This window comes from Haliotis cracherodii, unplaced genomic scaffold, assembly GCF_022045235.1.
Source record: "Haliotis cracherodii isolate W230 unplaced genomic scaffold, xgHalCrac1.p SCAF_10, whole genome shotgun sequence".
NCBI classification, from domain to species: domain Eukaryota; kingdom Metazoa; phylum Mollusca; class Gastropoda; order Lepetellida; family Haliotidae; genus Haliotis; species Haliotis cracherodii.
In genome coordinates, this window is record NW_027266265.1 from 49,280,190 (window position 1) to 49,304,356 (window position 24,167).

Here is a 24,167-nt window from a genome sequence, read left to right on the forward strand (position 1 = left end):
TATCTGAACATAGTACTCAATACCAAATTAAGGATAAGATTATCAATAAAAAGTAAAAAGAGAACCTTTCGTAGTGTGTTTAGTTTTATTCAAACTCTTTCCTTGATGAATCGATTCACACTCACGGAACTGTCGCCAGGATGTGCCGATCTGGCCGAATTTTTATGTAACTATTTTTCAATCCAGCAGTGAGTGAACATGCGGTAACTACACACTGCGTTAGGTCAGGCATAGGTGTTGTCTCTGGGATCTCCCCGGAGTTCAATCTTGAGTTTGATGTCTTCCTTTGGAACCAGCCGACCATAAGCTAGTGGGTCGAATTCTATGACTTCCTGAAACAATGAGTACACTGATGTGAAGTGATGGCGTCGGTTTCATTGACATATGTTTCATCCTCTCTAATCACGGCTCATTAACCTGACATTTCGGTGATGCTATTGTGAGTACCAGACATGTTATGGCGACTCTCTTTCCAAAGATTTATCACGTTATTTATATGATTTCAGAACGGACAAGTGTATTTTTATTGTGTGCGTGCGTGCGTGCGTGCGTGCGTGCGCGTGTGTGTGTGTGTTTGCTTGCGTGCCTGTATGATTTGTGCGAATGCGTGTGTGGGTGAACTGCGTCTACAACAAGCATTCACCTGTGTGTGAATGTCTTGTCCCCTCTTCGGCGTATGAAGGAGAGCCTAAGTGATCAAATATTCTGTCCTTCTAACCGTATCGTTACCTCTGCGAGGCAGTACAATACAATGCAAAAAGAAGTAACATGCGCCTCTTAAACACTCCATCCAAAGGTCCAGGTACTTACAGGTGTGTCAGGCAGTTTGACAAACTTTATTCTTCTAAGGACATGGATCAGCCCAATCTTCATCTCAATCAAGGCCAGTCTGATTGCAATACATTGGCGTGGGCCGTAGCCAAACGGAAGCCATAGCAACGGATTAATCGTCTTTTTCCACCTGAAAGTATAACAAATAATGGAGTTCTATGTCTTATTTAAAACTCAAATATCACTACCATTACCACTGCTACTTCTGTCTCCTTTACCACCATGCACTGGTAGACTTCCTCTACCTTCGTAAACAGAACAGAATTTCAGGACATGCAATATGTTTAAGTTATTGATGATAACTTGTTTAGTTAAACTTATATTCTGACAATCATCTATTATGCACCTACCGATCAGGATCAAACGAATCTGGGTGATCAAAATATTCTGGGTCTCTCTGTATCTCTAGGGTTGGGGCTACAACCACGGAGCCTTTAGGGAAAGTGTAGCCCTTGAGTTCCACCGTGTTCACAGTTTCCCTGGCTACCCTAGGAACATCACATCAGATATAGGTATACATGCATATGTGCACATACTCACTCCATGGAAGGAATACCACACTTGGACAAGTTTGAGCTAAACAGCATACATATAGAGGCCATATGAACGAATTGATGACCAACACAGAGGGATTCGTTAGCAGCAGTCGCTGGCCCCGTAGGGATTGTGGGAAAAATAGACCCCAGCAACCTGTGCTGGTCGTAAGAGGGCACCAAATGGATCGGCAGCGTTGATCCAACCTTACTATGTCGATCACTGGATTGTTTTATCCATACTTGATTAATTACCGACCGCAGTCATACAGATGGAGTATTGGTTCGTGCGGTAATACACAATAAACAAATAAATTAACTTAGTTAATATAAAATAAGCAGGAGCTGGCGTGACTGTCAGTGATCCAATTGTTATAATCACTCCCATTCTATCCAATCGATACTGATTAGTTTCTGGTGTTGGTGTTTCAAATTTAATGTATATGTTTGCTTTTTTGTTTGTTGTTTAACGTCGCACTCAGCAGTATTTCAAATATATGATGGCGGTCTGTAAATAATCGAGTCTGGACCAGACAACCCAGTGCTTGACATCATGAGCATCGATCCACGCAATTGGGATACGATGACATGCATCAACCAAGTCAGCGAGCCTGACCACCCAAACAGGTAGTTTCAAAACTGCCAAAGATCAGTCAATGTGGTTTATACACTTTATGTATTGTGATTGTATCTATTACTAGTGCAGAAATATTGAAGGTAAAGTGTAACCTGTTATCAACTACAGAAACAAAAGTTACAGGGGAATTGAAGGGTAGAGCCTGAGGGTCTCCCGGATGAAGTGTTCCAGATATTCTATCTTCTGTATGTTGTCATATGTCGTCTCCTCCTGAAACAGAGGAACATACAATTGACTATGTTGGTAATGAATAGATCTTGAGGTTGTGGATTTGAAAAATCACATTAAGTATCACGTGAACAATTCCTTGAGTAACACCCACTGGTAATGGGTAAAGCCTGCAGAAAAAGTATTCAATGCTCCTCCTGAACTTTCAAATTTGAGATAACCGTTCCCATCCGTGTTGGAGTCGAAGTTCAGCTAGCATGGCTGAGGGTTGTCGACGATGATGTAGATGTTTTCCAATGATGCCCGTCACGTTGGTAACATGCTGAAAGATCGGGGTTTAGTGCATGTCATGTTAATAAAGTTATCCTGGCGCAAGTCACAATCCGACTAAAGTGAGAATTGTTATTTGAAAGAATACCCAAGGACCAGCGACTTGTGCAAAGGGTAGGCTGAAAGGCTTGAATATAGTATCATGTCGGTACTGTCATGTTACTCTCTCATTGTATATAATGTAATCAAGTGCTGTCTGTCATACCATGTTTGTTTGTTGTTTAACGCCACACTCAGCTATTCAAGCTAAATAATAGAGACTGGACCAGATAACCAAGTGATTGATATCATGAGCATCGATCCACGCAGTTGGGATACGATGACATGCATCAACCAAATCAGCGAGTCTCACCGCGCGATCTCGTTAGTCGCCTTTTACGACAAGCACGGGCCCCTGAAGACCAAGTCTGTCCCGGATCTTCTAGGGTCGCCTAGCCATGTAGCATGCGGATAACCTGCATGAAGACAGTTTTGAATGGTCTAGCACGCAACTCTTAACACAAGCAAGCCTGTGTAGATGTCATTGATTATATTAAATGTTTGTTACTGATTCTGTAGAACCGTAGTCCTGATGAGACGATGCGAGATGTGTGTTGCGGATCTAGATCGTGGTAACGAACTGTGAAACATTAAGTGTTTCCGCTGTTACATGCTGAAGTGTAACCGCCTCCGTGGTCTAAAGGTGGAGCGTGCGCCCGGAGAGCGGAAGGTGCGTGTTCGATCCCCGGCCGCGTCATACCAAAAGAAGTTACAAGATGGTACTTGTTGTTACATTAAGGGGCTCAAGCAAGGACTGGTTGGCTCGGCGTCAGTATACTGTGTCTGAGTGGGGTATTCATGTTAAACTGCGGCATGGCATCTCAGTGAGCTAGCACTTTTAATCGGCATCAGTCCGGACTAGTACAAGCAGCCACACACATGTACACACACACAATTTCACCTCACCTCACATGCTGACATGTAACAATCTGAAGGACGGCTCTTGCCCTGAGATGTGTCATGCCGCAGAGCCTGCATTAATAACTGGACACCAACAATGATCAGATGATACAGTGTGTACTTCAAAAAGTTGTCTGAATCACTATACCGACATGCTTGCTCCACATACCGGTCCGCGAGATCTCCCGCGACATGCCAGCTTTACAAAACAGCTTCCCGCCTGCATCAGATACGGGGAAACTCATCTCGAGATATTGACACCCTCCTGCATTTCGTTCGAATCCCATTTTCTGTCAGTAATCAATACTCGACTCAAGATTAAAACTTTGCTATACTCGAGTTAGCATTAGCAGTTTCATCCTTTAAGCTGTTCTTTGTCAACTCAACACTGAATGAGTATTCATAACTGAATTTTTCGCTTTCAATTAAAAGGCTAATCAAGTAAGTTTCAGAGTCAATTGCTCTCTGAATTGGTGCACGAGTGTCAAACTATCATACATCACCAATCTGGGAGTGGATTTCCTCCACAAGTTTCCTCTGAACATGAGGATGAGTAGCCAGAACATAGGCCATGAACTGGAGGGACGTTGACACGGTCTCGAACCCAGCACCGAAGAAGAACACAACCTGGGCATATACTTCATCCGGCGACAAGCCTGTAATATGGACCCAACATTATACATGGCAGTGGACTGACATATCTGTTTGTTTGTCTGTTGTTTAACGCAACACTCGGCATTATTCTAGCTATATGACGGGGTTGTGTAAGTAATCGAGTCTGGACTAAATAATTGTAACCATCGATCTAAGCTTTTGGGACACGGTGACATGCATCAACCAAGTCAGCGATCCTGACCACCCTCTCCCGTCAGTCGCCTGCTATGACAAGCATGGGTTGCTGGGGACTAATTCTAACTCTGATCCTGACTGATCCTTTGGACTGATAGATGGAGATATGAAGTCTGGTACTGAAAGTATTCTTAAATTATTTGCAATATGTATCATTAATTGTGATGATTGTTTATTCCAACCAATTGTATATTTCCCAAATGACAAAAAATAATTGCATATGTCACCTGAAGCATTTAGGCAATGCCACTCAGGATGATGGGTAGGTAGTATATACCAGGGCTATGGCCTATATTACGTAGTGTTTTATATATATTATAATGATTGATTGCTCTGGAAACATCACAGTATCCTTAGCATGTTCACTCACGTTTAGCTTGTGAGGATGTCTTTCCTTTCCCAACCGTGTTACCTTCAACGTCAATCAAAAGTTGCAGAAAATCCATCTTCGTCTACAATAGGAATAGGTTTTGTGTTGAAGAACATCTATCTAACGGAAATAGTGAGAGCTAAGCAAACATTCAACAGTAAATGACGATACCTACTTTATCAAACAGCTGTCTCCGCTGCACATAGATGCGTTCGGCTGTGTCTCTGTAGAATTTGACGACACTGCTGGTGAATGTGTAGACCCCACACAGCTTCAGCAGAGGTTTAAGAGCAGGGAACATTGCTAGAGGAAGATGAATACACCAGAACAGGTGGAATGGGGTAATGGTTCAGGTTCTCATTTATCAGCATGTTGGTTGGTTGGTTGCTATGTTGTTTAACGCCGCACTCAGCAATATTCCAGCTATATGATGGCGGTCTGTAAATAATCGAGTCTGGACCAGACAATCCAGTGATTGATATCATGAGCATCGATTCACACAATTGGGATCGATGACATGCATCAACCAAGTTAGTGAGCCTGACCACCCGATCCCATTAGTCACCTTTTACGACAAGCATAGTCACCTTTTACGGAAAGCATGGGCTGCTGAAGACCTATTCTACCCGGGAATCTTCACGGGTCCTTTTATCAGCATGTGTACAAGCTTCAAAAATATTTTTTCGAATATAAATAATGATGACTCAATCCGACAACGGCAATGTCGAATCAGTACAACAACGAAGTATGAACTGCGCCCCTCGAGGGATATTCTCCCTGCATTGGTTTATGGGAGCATAATTTATGTCCTGAAATGACGTCATGAAACAACAATGTTTAATCGGGAAATAAACTACGCCTCGTCTTCAGTGTTCTTTGCGATTTAGCGCGTATCTATTTTATATACCTCAATATGACGTCATTTCTACCCGCAATATACTCTAATGTTAATTACCGACGGGTTGAACATCAACGTTATCTTTACTATGAAAACATTTGTTATTTCTGATATAGTTTAAATCATTTATTAAAAAGAAATTCACAACAACACGTACTTTCTACGTGTTCTACTATGTAAGTAAACCTAAAATAACTATACATGTTACACGTCATTGCAGACAGTGAGTGAACGCTCCTGATACTTGAACTTGCTCCGAAAAGCTGCAAGATTTCTGACGCAGCTTTAAGTAATAATCACTCACTCATACCCACAACCAGAGTGTTCTCTAAGCTAAAAGGGGCACAATTCTTCACCACGTGTTGTACCACCTAAGGCAAGAGGGCTGCCCGGACTTTTATGTATATGTTATCACAAGGCGTCACTGTCCGCCAATCTCTAAATGTCAACACATTATTACTTAGTATTCTAATTCACTGTACTATATTACACAGTCAATTTGCTAGTTAAAAACCCCGTTAGCCCGGTTACCTTAAGTCAGCATGAAGACAATGTGTGGATCCCCTCCTTATCTAGGCAGCAATGTTGCTGACACAACCATTAAACCCAACCCACCCGCACAATCTATGTTACTCCGTAAATACCCTATTCATAACGAGTGAGTGAGTTTGGTTTTACGCCCCCTTTAGAAATATTCCAGCAATATCAAGGCGGGGGGACACCAGAAATGGGCTTCACAAATTGTACCCCTGTGGTGAAACGAACCCGGGTCTTCGGCGTGACGAGCGAACGCTTTAACCACTAGGCTATCCCACCGCCCCTTATTCATAATGATGTTACATTGGTTGGTCAGCTGAATTCAAAACGTCAACGACAGAGAATAATGAGTCGCAAGTATCGGCCCAACCAGATTCCATGGGCTACCTGGCGTCGATGCTGATTTTCGATAGTCCATTCTTATGGGTTTCACCACTGTTTTTGCGTCCACTGGTGTCAGCGGATTGTCGAGATGATGTTTTTTCTCTGGTAATGGCGTTTTATATTATGATTATGTAATGTAGTGGCAGAGCACATTCCAAATGGTATGTTTCATAATTCAGAAGCAAAAAATATTTTTAACCTTAAAATCTAAATGATATCCCTTTTTCCTCACCAGACAATAACAGGAATTTATTATTGACGAATCCACTTGAAAACAACTTCGACGAATTGACAACAAATGGGTTCGAAAGATCCTTCTGAGAGTCTATTTGAATACCGAAGGCTGTTCCGGCAATCGTGTCCAGGGCGAATGCTACAAAATACCTGAAACAGTGCAAACATGATAATTGCAGAATAAGAATACCAACATTCTGAAATGTTGATATGACTTTCATTATCCTCTCTCGTACCCTTTTCAGTCGTGCATAGGTTGATATATGTCAGAATCTTCACAAGAAACATAGTTAATACCTCTGTTTAATTCTTGATAGAGGATTCCACGTTAGACAACTGCACCTGGAGGAAAGTGTCTACTTTGAAAGAGTTTATTTTCCAAAGATAGTTTCACACAATGATATTACTTATTTTGGTATGCAAAATGCTACCTTGTTCAGCTATAACATACGTAACAGTTACTCAAAAAGTAAATGTTAGTGATATATATTACCTACAACGATGCCACGGTGTTGGCATCCTGTCTACGGAATGGTAGCACTTGACATTGAACAATAAACTACCGGGAGAAGGAAAGTATACCCTGGACTGGACCAAAACATGAAAAACGTTATCAAAGCTTTGCTAGGTTAAAAAAAACAATCGATGAAACACTGCAAACTTAAGGTCCAAAAAAACAACGATAACACCCGTATCAAATACATCACCATTGAATAACAATATCTTGACATGTTCATTTTTTAGCCATCATCAAACTTGGATTTATGCTTTTCATTTCCCTGGCTTTTTGAAGGAATTTCGTGAAATATTTTGTTATTGCCATAGAGGTATTCCTAAAAACACTTAAGTCAAATGAGCAAATACTTTCGCAGTGACAAATCAGTACAATGAGCAAGTATCTGTGAACATTGGAAAATGGAAGAACTCACATGTAGATGCTATGACAAAATAAAACACTTTTCCAGTCTTTCCAAGCAACAAACTGCAAATTTCAATATATCGAGACTATTTCCCTCATCCCAAAGACGCCGCCGCAGCCATGGTCACAATAAAAGATGAATGCCAAATGATACCAATGATTTGAAGGATGTGGTGCTTTCTTTGAAACGTTTGGCTAAATCAGAAAATGACCACTTGTTCCTGAGTTTGAAACTTGGAACAGATCCTTGAGTAATTTTCTCAGACATAAATCACTTTCCCTAAATTTTTCCACAATGTTTATGACGACGCTTGCACTGAAACACTGTGTCATACTATGTGGAAAAATATAACGTCATCTGTAAAATCATATAATAGTTTATTGAATATGGATCGTGATGTAATCTTGCTGACATCTTATATACCACCGTGTGATTCTACATATTGTACTGTGATTGGAAATGTCTCCACATTGAACCGCGGTAATGGATAACACCATTGATGTATCAGATTGTCATACATGACAATACGTGGAGATTTGGATGTTTGAGTTGGACGTGGAAATCAGCCTCCTGAAACATCCAGTCTCCTGAAACATCCAGTGTCCTGAAACATCCAGTCTCCTGAAACATCCAGTGTCCTGAAACATCCAGTCTCCTGAAACATCCAGTCCTACTGAAACATCCAGTCTCCTGAAACATCCAGTGTCCTGAAACATCCAGTCCTACTGAAACATCCAGTCTCCTGAAACATCCAGTGTCCTGAAACATCCAGTGTCCTGAAACATCCAGTCCTACTGAAACATCCAGTCTCCTGAAACATCCAGTCCTACTGAAACATCCAGTCTCCTGAAACATCCAGTGTCCTGAAACATCCAGTCTCCTGAAACATCCAGTCCTACTGAAACATCCAGTCTCCTGAAACATCCAGTGTCCTGAAACATCCAGTGTCCTGAAACATCCAGTCCTACTGAAACATCCAGTCTCCTGAAACATCCAGTGTCCTGAAACATCCAGTCTCCTGAAACATCCAGTCTCCTGAAACATCCAGTCCTACTGAAACATCCAGTCTCCTGAAACATCCAGTCCTACTGAAACATCCAGTCTCCTGAAACATCCAGTGTCCTGAAACATCCAGTGTCCTGAAACATCCAGTCTCCTGAAACATCCAGTCCTACTGAAACATCCAGTCTCCTGAAACATCCAGTCCTACTGAAACATCCAGTCTCCTGAAACATCCAGTCCTACTGAAGAGAATATTTTCTGCGGAAGACGACCCTGTCTGTGTAGGTGAAAGATCTATTAGTGATAACTTTTTAAAAAAATTCGACATTTTCTTTTAGATCTGTTATGTTTTTTGCATGTACACACTTTATGGAAGCTTAAAAGACGACTTGACAGTTGAATTTTACACCTGGTGTACTTTAATCGATTTGTTTATTTCCACGCCAGGTTATTTGAATATATCTTAACATCCTAAATATCATAAAATAGGTTTTATACAATATATAAGTGATGCTTCAAATTCAGTTTCCTGTTGGATAAATGATCATTGGCATTTGGTGAGAAACATCATTGATATCGTTGTCACAGATGAACAGGTGAACATGCTTGTGAACTGTTATTATGCTGATTGGTGTGGTCTTGAATCTAGATGAATCTTTAATTCTTTTTAGCAAATGATGTTTTTTCTGCAGAAGAAACATTCTGTTGTAAAGCCAGCATGAATAAAGCAGAGTCAGACTTGTCGGACATTTTTACCAATACTGTCAAAACTTCTCCATGCTTCAGAGAATTGATACATAAATGTTAATTGATACACGTGGTCGTGTTAGGCAACGTCGAAATGATAGTCAAACCAATGTCAACCTGAGGCCTCATGACAGATTTGGCGGTGGATCGGTAATGATGTGTGGTGGTATCATTAAGACTAAGTAAACCCTACTCCATATAGTGCAAGGAAGGGTCAATGGAAAGTACCATCTGGACAACATACTGCACCATTTGCTGTCCCGTTTGCAAGGCACTTGGGTCGATATTTTTGTCATTCAGGACAACGACTTTACTCGCCGTGCATGAATCGTCAATGCTCACATCCACCAGCACAACATCCACAGAGTGCCATCTCCAGCAATAAGACCGGGCCTTTCCTCTATTGATCACGTCTGGGACATAATAGGGAGACGTACGCGTCAACGTCATAGGCCGTCAAACCCGTTGGCCTGGCTTTGTCAGGCGCGTCTAGAGACGTGGGACAGACACCCTCAATACGCCATTGGGAGACTCATATGAAATATGCCTCGTCAAGTGAATGAATGTTTCAACTATCAAATTTCCCATCTTGCCCCTATCGTCCTTCCGAGTTTTCCCGACTTTTTAAAAGAGCTTATATGGGCCTATGAGCATTCTGGATAAAGAGGGGGCGGGGAAGGGGTAGGTAATCTGAACGTTCTCGTTGTATTTCATCATCAACTTATCACCTACTCTTTCACATAAATGGCGTCTGTGTGTCCTGCAGCCTCGGCAAGGTTCCTGGTCAGGGACTCCGCCGCTGTGTTGATGTGAGCACACGTCTGTAATGCACAATGCTAACTGCTATTTATTACTTTCTATTCAATTGAGGTGTGTGGTTAAATTATAGGTGAGTATTATCCTACATCAGAAATCTGTCTGAAGTGAACCGCCCGTCCTACCAGTGGCTTCCGTCTTGAGAAGTGACCCACTTCTGACAAATGTCAGAAGTGTACTGCCCGCCCTACCAGTAGCATACGTCGTGAGATTTTACCTACTTCACAAATTTGTCAGAAGTGAACTGTCCGCCGTATCAATAGCACGCTTCGTGAGATGACACCCACTTTAGAAATGTGTATAGCTCTTGATACTGCTTTGAAAGCTTTGGCCAAACCAGAAACCGTGAAACAGACAAAGACCTCATGTTCATGAATTTGTAATTGGCAAACAAAGGGAATTGATGTCTAATGTTTAAGTAACACTTAGAGGAACCACCAACAATTTCATTTCCCTATACGAAATTAATCACATCCAGTTTGTTCACATATACGAAAATGTTGCAAAACGTGGCTGCTCATGATATAAAATCGACAACTTAGGGCTGCCAAGATTCATCATTCTTATTCCAACGCGTGGACCAACAATCACAGGTTATTTTGCCTTTTACGCCCAAAGGAATTGCTTCCTCGGACTGCTTATTCTCTGACGTTACATATCCTCTATTGTTGACCATAATAACCTTCAACAGTTACTGCAATGTTAACCAAATATCATGCACAACCTGCTATCAATTGGAATCACAGGTTTAGAGTGAGTGAGTGAGTTAAAATTTTAAGTCACATCGGCAATATTTCAGCCATATCGTGACTATCAATAATTAAGCATGATCAATACAATTGAACTTATATAAAAACCTGCCAACGAAGGACAGTAAAATTACTAGACATATCACAGAAAAAGTTATTAAACTCGTACGGAATCATTAAAAAGAAAAGCACTATATATAACGATACAAGATAAAAACGGGCTATAGATCGCCAGCAATTGAAGGTAGATCACCATACTAGGGACCATGGGAACTTACAGTACTTTTGCTTCCTGCATGGACCCCAGCAGGATTTACATCATCCCTTCAAGTGTTGGCGATTATTGGCAGAGTTAGCCTAACACATTGAAATAACACATGTTCTACGATTAAAAACGTGGTAGTTCTAAATTTTCTTTGAAAGATGTGTATCCTCTCAGGGGGACAATGATTTTACAGTACCTTAACCTCCTTCGAGGATACAGCCACTAACAATCTCAGTTGTTAATTTAATCTACCAAATTTAAAACATTGTGTTTATGCAAACCATATCAATCCAAATTTTTCGTATAATTCAATATCCTTTAAAAAACCTATAAGTAAACGAGAATTAATACTAGTAAAAAGATCCTTTAAAGATGATTTGAAATATTGTTCCCTTGTGATGGAAAAACACAGCTTTAGAATCAATGTGGATGCTGTCGAAGCGTATGTTACAAAAATGGGCCAATAGAGAAGATTAACCTGTTGAATCTCTTTCACAGCGAGTTATCTCAGTGCTGGATGTTGTCATTGGTACAATGCACAAATTGAAAACGAGAAACATAATAGGACAACACTGTTCTGTCCCAGCTGCTTGTCATCCAAAGTAGGTATGTTGCTGCCCCTGACTAGGCTTTAAATAACAAAGCCATTACATGTAAATGTAAAACATTACGCCAGAGTCTCGATCATCCATCGATACATTTCCACTGGGCATTATTGGCAAAATAGCGGGGAAAACTATATGAATGGACCAATGTAAATCAGTAGCAACACCACATGTTGAACAGAGTAAGCATGTCCTGTACTGACGGTAACACCCACCACTCACAATTTGCATAAAAAGGTGTGTGTTTGTTTTTTTGCCATGCGACGGCTAACCATAAACCATCCAGACAATGGAGTGAAAATCCGCATTTACTGATTTCGTTGAAACCAAAACTGATATCCGCTGTGCACAAGAGATTCTGCTGCAGATAAGTAAAGCGCAGCCTTAAATAAAGCGACAAAACCCTTTCCATATCAAATAGAAATATCTTAATAAGACAGAGTCGAAAGTACGATTCCAACTTTATCCTAAGCACCCGTCACAAACACATGCAAAGGCAAGTCATTTTTCTGAAAATGCACGGGGACATATGGTACAAGTCAAAGTAGGGAATTGCATTGCACATAATTTTTGTCACAGATGCCTTAAATTTTGAAAAATCCTCCACATGTCTACGATAAAGTTGTTTAGAGCTTCACTCAGACCTTGTATGTGAACCTTCTGAGTCGTATGACGCTCTTTGAATTCTTGGTGGAAACAGCAAGATAGAATGTATCTCAAAATTTGTGAAATGTAAACACCAAAGGCTGGAGCTGCTGGAATCGTGCTCGACATAAGGGAAAGTTGACTATTGGAAAGTTGAAGTCACCACTCTTGCCATACATTGTTTTGTCATTCTGAACCTTTATGCACAGATCTAAATATGAAACAGATGAGGCGGTCTCACTGGTCTTCATTATTTCTATTTAAGATAGGTAAATCAGTGGAAGGGAATTGGTTATTTGATTTGTTATTGAACGACATAAGATCATCGAAATACCTATAGCCTCAGGTAAATTTCTTGGCCAAATTACCTTGTTTTGACTCTGCCAGTCCGAGCAGCAATTCCTATTTAAATGCATATAGAAACTGATCCGCAAGAAGGGGGGCACAGTTGATGCTCATGGGGGATGCCTTCTACTTGCCTAAATGTCTTACCCCAAAATGTAACGTAGATCTGATCAATGATGAAGTCCAGCATTTCACATATTCTTTTCACAGAAAACTTCAGATGGCATTTGCTTTCAGTTTTTACAAAATGTCCTGAACCTCTGAATGTAGATACGTACGTGTATCTGTGGTCACCACGTTTTGTAACAGAAGCCCCATGAATCAAGGAATGAAGTTTTTCCTTAAGTTTGTCATGTTGGATGTGCTGTACAAAGTTGAATCAAAATCAAATGAAAGGACAGAATCGAGCTTGGTTCTTTTCTGAGACTGCAAAGAGTCATGCAAATCCTTTGAGTTTTCGAGAATCCTCATGATCATTTTATTATTTCAACTTGTCTCAAATAGGTTTTTAAGAGTCAAGTTGAAAGTACTAATGCATGGTTTTGGCAACTTTCGTCCTCGGTTAACATACTGGCCTTATATGTGGCATTAGTTGATATGGGATCAAACAATTACTGAAGTGATGCTTTTACATATAAAGGTTATGTCATTGGGACCAACAGGACTTTTCAGGACAGCTGGCTAGGACAGAATGGGTTTATTCCAATTCCGTTTCTTCCTTTTACTTTTGTGCGTTATACCAATGACAACATAACATACTGACCTAACCCACTCAGAAAGACATTTAACAGGTTCCTCTTTTGGCCCATTTTTTTGGCATTCGTTACCAACTCGTGTTATTCCGGGACAACCCGAATAGAGACTCGTGCCCCTCTCATGGCCATTTTTGCGACCGGGTTCCGTCTTAGCGCAAACGGGCATACCTAAAACAATTGTCAACTCGTTGCGTAATGGTTCACATATCTTTCCCTACATATAATATATATTTCAGATGCAATTTAAAGTTCATCGCTACATGCGAAATTATACAGTATGATTGAACACATTTAACTGTGTCTTAGGTACATTTTTAGACGCAAGACATATATAAAAACAAAAAAATATTTCTGAGGGATTCTTTGACGAAGAACTTGAAATCATACGCGCATTCTGATTGGTTTGTCGTAATTTCGCACATAACATTCATCGATAGGGGGACGAGTTTTCTTGCAGGTTACGGAAAGGGGCGAGTGGTGATGAATGATTTTTGGGGGCATATTCTTCGACAGCATCCGTAATGATTTTAAAGTGGTGCTTCCAATTGCTCGCATTATTTTGGTCCATATTTGAATAACTGACGATGGAACATGATATTATGGAAATATGTTCGTTATGCAACACAGTTGAGGCAGTTTGAAAATCAGAATTTTATAATTACCTTTGCTTTTAGCGGAAATTTCTTAAGACTTTGGCAAAATGTTCCGCTTGAGTTCACGCAATTACCCAATTCTTATGATCCAAATCGTGATCCGAAATCCCAACCTAAAACCTCGTGGATAAAAGCAGAAGACTGAACCTAAACAAGTGTCTGGACACAAGTTGTGTCTATGTGGGTATTCACGCCGTGATATAACTGGAATACTGTTAAAAGCGGCGTTAAACCCAATTCACTCACTCACTATGTGGGTATTCAGGGATCCACTTACGTTCTTCAGTTTTGACCCAGTGAAGGCAGGAGTCATGATATGGCGAAGTCGATACCATGTATCCCCCCTGGCAAAGGTGAGTGCGATGTCTACAGGGTGTGGATTCATGTTGAGCGACTGGAATATGGACTGAAATAATAAAATATTGCATTAATATGTCAGTTGGGTCAACCTGTCAGTGTCTGCAACTGTGCAGCTGTATGTCAGAGTAGCTATGTGTCTGTCTGTCAGTGTAGCTGTGTGTCTGTCTGTCAGTGTAGCTGTAGGTCTCTCAATGTTGCTGGGCGTCTGTCTGCAAGTGTAGCTGTGTGTCCGTCTGTTAGTATAGCTGTGTGTGTGTCTGTCAATGTAGCTGTGTGTCTCTCAATGTAGCTGAGTGTATGTCTGCAAGTGTAGCTGTATATGTCAGTGTAGCTGTGTGTCTATCAATGTAGCTGAGTGTATGTCTGCAAGTGTAGCTGTATATGTCAGTGTAGCTGTGTGTCTCTCAATGTAGCTGAGTGTATGTCTGCAAGTGTAGCTGTGTGTCTCTCAATGTAGCTGAGTGTATGTCTGCAAGAGTAGCTGTATATGTCAGTGTAGCTGTGTCTCTCAATGTAGCTGAGTGTATGTCTGCAAGTGTAGCTGTATACGTCAGTGTAGCTGTGTGTCTCTCAATGTAGCTGAGTGTATGTCTGCAAGTGTAGCTGTGTGTCTCTCAATGTAGCTGAGTGTCTGTCTGCAAGTGCAGCTGTGTGTCAGTGTAGCTGTATATGTGAGTGTAGCTATGTGTCTCAATGTAGCTGAGTGTCTGTTTGCCAGTGTTGCTGTTTGTCTCTCAATGTAGCTGAGTCTGTCTGCAAGTGTAGCTGTATGTCAGTGTAGCTGTGTGTATGTTAGTATAGATGTGTGTATCTGTCAGTGTAGCTGTAACTATGTCTGTTTGCCAGTGTAGCTGTGTGTCTGTTGGTCTAGCTGTATGTCTCTCAATGTACATGTCTGTCTGTCAGTATAGCTGTATGTATATCTGCCAGTGTGGATGTATGAGGCTCGATGTAGGAGTGTAATGTTTTATCAGCGTATACTCAAACAGACACGCCTGCAGACAGATCTTGTTATAATTACCGGGAACACTCTTTAAACGTTAATTCTTTATCGTTGATGCTTACCATTCTATTCATGAAATTATCAAAGTTCTTCACAAAAACCTCCTTCAAAATATCCAAATCATGAACGAAAATGTATGGTAGCGCGCCCAGGTACTGACTACAAAGCAAAAGGAAACCGATTAGGCATCTGAAATATAACATGGAGGCAATTTTCAGAACATTCACGAGTATACATTCGCTGCAAACACAAATGTGTGTACGTGTGTGTGTGTTCGAGATGGGTTTAACGCCGCTTATAACAGTATTCCAGTTATATCACGGTGTGTCAGCTTAATGTGGGAGGAAAGCCCGAAGTGATGCAGGTCTAAGACGTTTACCACTTCGGTGAAACCAACGAGCACGGGTATGGTGCTGACAAACCTAGAAACATAATTGGGGCGAAACGGGATTCGAACCCTCAATCATAGGTTTCTGGCGTTCCCAAGGGACGCAACTCTGCACAGCGAATCGCGGCGCCTTAGACGACTGGGCCACCCGTGCTCCCAAACACAAAAGTGACAGTTACCACTCATCTACATAATAAGTGAAGACTAACAGTTGCGCTTCGCTGAGGTCGTAGATGTAGCAAGGTATTTGTCACCTACAAGGCAGTGTATTGTCCACTGAGAGTTTTGACTCACCCGTACACCTTCCCGTACGTTTTCCTGTGTCGGCGATGGCGGTCGACAAGACCCTGCCAAAGTAGATTGGCATCTTGTCATTCAAATCCTTGACATTGAGTTTACTATATTTAATGAGTGAGTTTTGTTTGTTTGTTGTTTAACGCCGCATTCAGCAATATTTCATCTATATGACGGCGGTCTGTAAATAATCAAGTCTGGACCAGACAATCCATGCATGTATCAACCAAGTCAGCGAGCCTGACCACCCGATCCCGTTAGTCGCTTCTTACGACAAGCATCAATGAGTAAGAAAGTGTGTTAGTTGGAGTCTATGGTGATTGTATCAATAATCAAACAATATCAGGTCGGAGGGCACAGGGAAAGGAGTTCATACATTGTACTTTTTCGGGGAATCGAACCAGGGACTTCGGCGAGATGGAGTCTTGCACTGTCATCGGCAACTTTAAGACCATGCCTGCCAAAATTCTATAATCTTGGATTGGAATACATGATTCGTACAATAACTACTGGTTAGTCATCACCTTACCCGTGAGGATAGCTAATGGTAAGTATCTAAATCCTGTACGTTGTTTACTATCTCATAGCTGATACACCATGGTATTATTAAATAACATCGACAAAACTCTTTAAGAAATCTCGTCTAAAAGCAGAATTTATTGGAGGAGTCCGACTATTTCAAAGCCATGTCAAATCTCACCCGCTCTTTAACTATTTTACCAGGTGTAATCTCACTCGCTCTTTAACTATTTTACCAGGTGTAATCTCACTCGCTCTTTAACTATTTTACCAGGTGTACTCTCACCCGCTCTTTAACTATTACCAGGTGTAATCTCACTCGCTCTTTAACTATTTTACCAGGTGTAATCTCACTCGCTCTTTAACTTTTTTACCAGGTGTACTCTCATCCGCTCTTTTACTATTTTACCAGGTGTAATCTCACTCGCTCTTTTACTATTTTACCAGGTGTAATCTCACTCACTCTTTAACTATTTACCAGGTGTAATCTCACCCCTCTTTCACTATTTTAACAGGTGTAATCTCACTCGCTCTTTTACAATTTTACCAGGTGTAATCTCACCCGCTCTTTAACTATTTTACCAGGTGTAATCTGACTCGCTCTTTAACTATTTTACCAGGTGTAATCTGACTCGCTCTTTAACTATTTTGCTAGGTGTAATCTCATTCGCTCTTTAACAATTTTACCAGGTGTAATCTCACTCGATCTTTAACTATTTTGCCAGGTGTAATCTCACTCGCTCTTTAACTATTGTACCAGGTGTAATCTCACTCACTCTTTAACTATTTTACCAGGTGTAATCTCACCCGCTCTTTAACTATTACCAGGTGTAATCTCACTCGCTCTTTTACTATTTTACCAGGTGTAATCTCACCCGCTCTGTAACTATTTTGCCAGGTGTAATCTCACTCGCTCTTTAACTATTTTACCAGGTGTAATCTCACCCGCTCTTTAACTATTACCAGGTGTAATCTCAATCGCTCTGTATCTATTTTACCAGGTGTAATCTCACTCGCTCTTTAACTATTTTACCAGGTGTAATCTCACTCGCTCTTTAACTATTTTACCAGGTGTAATTTCACTCGATCTTTAACTTTTTTACCAGGTGTACTCTCACCCACTCTTTAACTATTTTACCAGGTGTAATCTCACTCGCTCTTTAACTATTTTACCAGGTGTAATCTCACTCACTCTTTCACTATTTTACCAGGTGTAATCTCACTCGCTCTTTAACTATTTTACCAGGTGTAATCTCACTCGCTCTTTAACTATTTTACCAGGTGTAATCTCACTCGCTCTTTAACTATTTTTACCAGGTGTAATCTCACTCGCTCTTTAACTATTTTACCAGGTGTAATCTCACTCGCTCTTTAACTATTTTACCAGGTGTAATCTCACCCCTCTTTAACTATTTTACCAGGTGTAATCTCACCCCTCTTTAACGTTTTTACCAGGTGTAATCTCACCCGCTCTTTAACTATTTTACCAGGTGTAATCTCACCCGCTCTTTAACTATTTTACCAGGTGTAATCTCACCCACTCTTTAACTATTTTTACCAGGTGTAATCTGACTCGCTCTTGAACTATTTTGCTAGGTGTAATCTCACTCGCTCTTTAACTATTTTACCAGGTGTAATCTCACTCGCTCTTTAACTATTACCAGGTGTAATCTCACTCGCTCTTTTACTATTTTACCAGGTGTAATCTCACCCGCTCTGTAACTATTTTGCCAGGTGTAATCTCACTCGCTCTTTAACTATTTTACCAGGTGTAATCTCACCCGCTCTTTAACTATTACCAGGTGTAATCTCAATCGCTCTGTAACTATTTTACCAGGTGTAATCTCACTCGCTCTTTAACTATTTTACCAGGTGTAATCTCACTCGCTCTTTAACTATTTTACCAGGTGTAATTTCACTCGATCTTTAACTTTTTTACCAGGTGTACTCTCACCCACTCTTTAACTATTTTACCAGGTGTAATCTCACTCGCTCTTTAACTATTTTACCAGGTGTAATCTCACTCACTCTTTCACTATTTTACCAGGTGTAATCTCACTCGCTCTTTAACTATTTTACCAGGTGTAATCTCACTCGCTCTTTAACTATTTTACCAGGTGTAATCTCACTCGCTCTTTAACTATTTTTACCAGGTGTAATCTCACTCGCTCTTTAACTATTTTACCAGGTGTAATCTCACTCGCTCTTTAACTATTTTACCAGGTGTAATCTCACCCCTCTTTAACTATTTTACCAGGTGTAATCTCACCCCTCTTTAACGTTTTTACCAGGTGTAATCTCACCCGCTCTTTAACTATTTTACCAGGTGTAATCTCACCCGCTCTTTAACTATTTTACCAGGTGTAATCTCACCCACTCTTTAACTATTTTTACCAGGTGTAATCTGACTCGCTCTTGAACTATTTTGCTAGGTGTAATCTCACTCGCTCTTTAACTTTTTTACCAGGTGTACTCTCACCCGCTCTTTCACTATTTTACCAGGTGTAATCTCACCCGCTCTTTAACTATTTTACCAGGTGTAATCTCACCCGCTCTTTAACTATTTTTACCAGGTGTAATCTCACTCGCTCTTGAACTATTTTACCAGGTGTAATCTCACTCGCTCTTTAACTTTTTTACCAGGTGTACTCTCACCCGCTCTTTAACTATTACCAGGTGTAATCTCACCCGCTCTTTAACTATTTTTACCAGGTGTAATCTCACTCGCTCTTTAACTTTTTTACCAGGTGTACTCTCACTCGCTCTTTCACTATTTTACCAGGTGTAATCTCACCCGCTCTTTAACTATTTTACCAGGTGTAATCTCACCCGCTCTTTAACTATTTTACCAGGTGTAATCTCACTCGCTCTTTACTCATTTTACCAGGTGTAATCTCACCCGCTCTTTAACTATACTACTCAAAAGAAGTTAAGGATCACCCGATTCTTTCATATTGGTGATGCTATTCTGTAATTGCATGAGAGATTAACTATTGTAATATGGAAGAATCAGGTGATCCTTAACTTCATTTGAGTAGTATATTTAACCAGGTGTAATCTCACTCGCTCTTAAAGTATTACAGGTGAAACCAGATACTTACACGTATAATACGTTGACGTAGACCTATAAATGGATTATTACTGACAGTGGCGTTAACACTTCAACTGTTCTAATCACCAGACAAGTAAATGTAATATTTAGTCAATACACATCCTGCTGCTGACCTAACTGTCGATTATGTGTAACCTTACATTTACAACACATTTGTAGCTGTATAGAAAATGGTTTACATTTGTTGCCATTTGTTTCAAGTTTCCAAGAAATACAGTTGGAGAGGGTCCCGGGATTCCAGCGTTGGGGAGCATTCGAAGTCGCCATTTGCCGTATCTGTAGACAAGGATGATGTGTTGACATATATTGGTATACAGAAAACAGATATTGCCTGTTTCATGGCATCAGGGTGAGCTAATATTCATAGTTATAAAAACAATAATAAAACGTTGAACAGTAATACGAAGGGATCAAATTGACAAGACACGGGTTTCCTGATCACGTTTTGGTATGTTATTTAAAGCTTACACGGCAAATGACACTTTCCATTCATGATGGAAAACACAGAGACAAACTGTTTATTGTAAGCACTAATTAGATTTTTAATGAAAAAGGTCAAGAAAGGTAACCAAATTTATTACCCATATGGGCTCAAATATGCAGTGTAATATCTTTTTGACATTTGCACAGTGTGCAGTTAGTGATGATCGAAGCTTATTGGTCAGTTGATCAAAGATCAATTTTCATTGGACAACGGGACTATTTTTCTCTCACCCCATTCATTCACAAATCGACGACATTCATTCAGATGTTTTACGTGCTACAATCTCACTGATTCGAGATTTGTAAGACAAGAAACCAAGTTTCATATCAATAACATGATTTCCCATTTTCTTTTTCATTTATTTGACATGATTTTCATTTTACAGTAAAAGCCAAAACGTCTGCGTTGTTTGTAAACAAACATGGCTGACCATTTGACACCTGTCAAAGTAAATGACCTCGTTAAAGCGCTGGAGATCTGACTGACATGAAGAGTTATTCGTATTATTCAACCTCTGAACACATTTAATATCTTTGTTGTCAAAACTGCATATGGCCAGATTGAAGTTCCAAGATTCAGCTTGTGATGTTGCCAGAAACTGTTTCTAGGGCGCCAAAATCAACACCACCAAGTCCGGGTCTGCGTCTGTGTTAGAGGACTTGCTGTTTGATGAATCTTTCGACCACCCGAATCCAAAAACCGGACTTAGTACAGACAGGTTTGCCTTTGTGGACGATGATGACATACATCGATAACTGCCAATGAAAATGAAAACACAATGAAAAAGACTAAACTTGACAAGTTGACATGAACTTAGTTCACAAATTTAAACAGGTAAGAAAAACACAAAAAATAAGAATACTCACACTTTCAACGATGGCATCAGATTAAAATCAAACTCATTTTGCAACAACTTTTAGACTTTCCGAAAGACAATATGAAGATCCAGGATTTTGTAGAATTTTGTAACGTTTTGTGAAGAAATAAGAACGTTGTTACATTTTTTTAATACAATGTATACGTTTTTGTAACAGCAACGCCAGCACAGAACGGCAATGAGCACTAGGCAGGCTGACTAACGTCCAGGCACCACGAGGATTAAATGACAAAGGAAAGGTGGAACTAAACATTATTCTTTGTAAAATTATCATTTCGGCATGCAAATCAGACGGTTTAGAATTCGAAATGTCTACTTTGAAGAAGATCAAGGGTAGCATAGAGTGTCATATGATATGTAGCGACATGATCATCAACATCTGCTCGCGAAATCGATGCACTTTGCTGAACTCGGAGAGGTTTTGAAATCAAAACAAAAATAATTAAAATACAAGGAAAAGAAAACTTACCACAGCGAGCTGATCCTGTGTCCGATTTAAGCTATAAACGAAATGAAGTCCATGAATACTGACGGCTTGGCACCACGTCTTCAGATACCGTGTTAGTCTATCAACAGGTATTCGACTATTGGCCTATGAATCACATCAAAATATCAACTAACTCCTGTCATCTACTAGGTTGTGTTTAACAAGTCCTCCTAACATCCCACATGCACATGTTTCCTATCAGTAACACTTGTCTCAAATCACACACGATGTTCATTAAACTTGTTGTCCGGATTAAACTGTAACGCCGGTTCTCTTGTCATTCCTCGTTTCGGCTGTCTCATGTCGGTGGGTCAAGTCGGGTTATTCATTCCGACACTGTGACGTACTTTTCAAAGTTTACCTATTTTTCGTAACTTTTCTCCAACAAACAGGACTTCTGTACATTCCGTCTATGTTATTATAGGTTTTGGCATTTGTTCCTAATGACACATTAAAAAATTGACACGTTTGCCGTGTTTCCTCTTCTCAATGTAAATGCATGTCTCTGCCGATGCACGACGGCGGCTGTCTGTGATAGCGAGATCGTGTCAAAAGAAGCCTTGATTAAAAAACCTGATGAACCTTTTTGGAAACTTCTTTATCAATGCTAGAAAGTGTACGCCGTGTATATCAGACAGAAATATAACTGCTATAGTGCGATCTTTATAGTTTTTTAACAGAACTATATTTTTCACGCGTAACAACACGTTAAGTGAGTAACGCGATTGTTTTTTGATGCAAAACAGCTGATTCTTGATCGGCGATTTTTTCCCCCTTGAAACGTCTTTAATATGAATATGGGTAATAAATAGAATAACCCACTCGGTACGAGTGATTACGTAAAATATGTCACTCGTGAAAGCTCGGAACTAAAAACATTAATTTCACTCGTGACATATTTTCCGTTATCACTCGTACCTCGTGGGTTATTCCATAAGTGTGTCCGTTGCTGTAGCTAAAACACGAATATACTCACAGATAAATCAGCAAACACAAACCAATTCCATACCAGACAATAGGCAGCATGCCCGAACAGCGAACTATGTCCATACCAGGAACAGTATCTGATTTCATCACCTCGACAACGCGCACCAGTTTATATCCTGCAGCGGCTGCCATATAAGGAATTGAAACAGTGACGTCGTCAGTCACATGTACATCCACCACTCTGATTGGTTCGCGGAGAGGTTCACGCGAGTGTGTTATGGGATGGCAAATATCCTGTATATGGAATAAACATAGTATTTAGCGAGCCTTGGCGATATATACCACCCAAAGCACACAAGCGTGATAACCACTTTTTGATATTATTTCATTCTTAAAATCTTTTTTCGAAATAAAAGTCTCTCACCAACGGTGCTTAAACATTGCAAATGTTCCTGGAATGTGCGCATTAATATATTTCCCTACTAGTTCTGTGATTGGCCAGGCGGACATTGACAACTGGTAATATAGTTCCAACTTTTAAAAAGTGGCTAAACTACCATGAAAACACATTTTATCATTTGTAAAGCTAACGTTTTAAAGCACGAAATAACTTTCTGATTGATCACCTTTCACCTTGATCCACAGAAGTAATTGTCATTTCAGAAAGGGAAGCTACTCTAGTCTTTGAGACGTTTTGTTTGTTAGGATCATACTTTTACATTGTCATAATGATGCGAAATGCAATGCCATGTCCCACACAGCAACAGCACAGCGACTTATTCTTGCCTCATCCAACTATCTCAAATTCGGAAAAAGACCCAGGCACAGGCATGTTGCATACACTTATGTAACGCCTCAGCTACACCCGAGTTAGACACTGACTTTCCGTACCTATTATAGTGATACTAATGATACTATTAGACAAGGGCAATGACATGCATGTAATCATTTAATGTAGGACCTGACCCTTTTTTGCATATTTTTCCGTTAATGATTCTAACGGATACCGTAATTATCCGTTGGCATTATCCTGTTAAGCAATCTAGCCATTACATGATAAATGTGTTTATCCAAAAACATGTTGCAATTTTCCAACCGGACGCTATACACTGTTATAGCCACTGAAAATCACACATCGAGGAATCTTCCACGTGTCTCCATAGTTTGGTTACACTGTGCATGTAAGAACGTGTGTGGCACAAATAGACTATTACGCTCACTGATAAATCGTATGCGATTACTGTGTGGTAAAATGAGAAGATGGCCAGTTTTAGTGAGCTAATGTTCGCCCAAACGTTTCTGGATGTCCCAAGTAGTGCCGATAGGTCAGTGTCGATATGGATTCTGGTGCAACGTCAACGGTTCTCCTCTTAATAGAAGTGACAAAACCATCATGATCAAAGTAATAAACTCGACAAAACTATCCACACGAGTGTACCATAAAGCCCACAATTAGAAAGCTTAAGCCACCCCACCCAGCCTTGCGGACACTATTTATGCGTAA

The 24,167-nt window shown here is 40.3% G+C and overlaps 1 protein-coding gene across 1 annotated transcript; it reads right to left on the reverse strand.

Moving 5' to 3' along the window:
* Positions 1-224: 224 nt before the first annotated feature.
* On the reverse strand, positions 225-22,786 carry LOC139451863 (cytochrome P450 3A9-like). Its single transcript, XM_071233161.1, has 14 exons — positions 22,713-22,786; positions 20,068-20,164; positions 16,258-16,310; positions 15,638-15,734; positions 14,490-14,618; positions 10,112-10,200; positions 6,709-6,860; positions 4,833-4,960; positions 4,658-4,739; positions 3,937-4,094; positions 2,123-2,211; positions 1,182-1,319; positions 811-961; positions 225-332 (listed from the first exon to the last, which is right to left on the reverse strand). Exons 1-14 carry the CDS (start codon positions 22,784-22,786, stop codon positions 225-227), a joined length of 1,545 nt encoding a protein of 514 aa, XP_071089262.1.
* Positions 22,787-24,167: the final 1,381 nt, after the last annotated feature.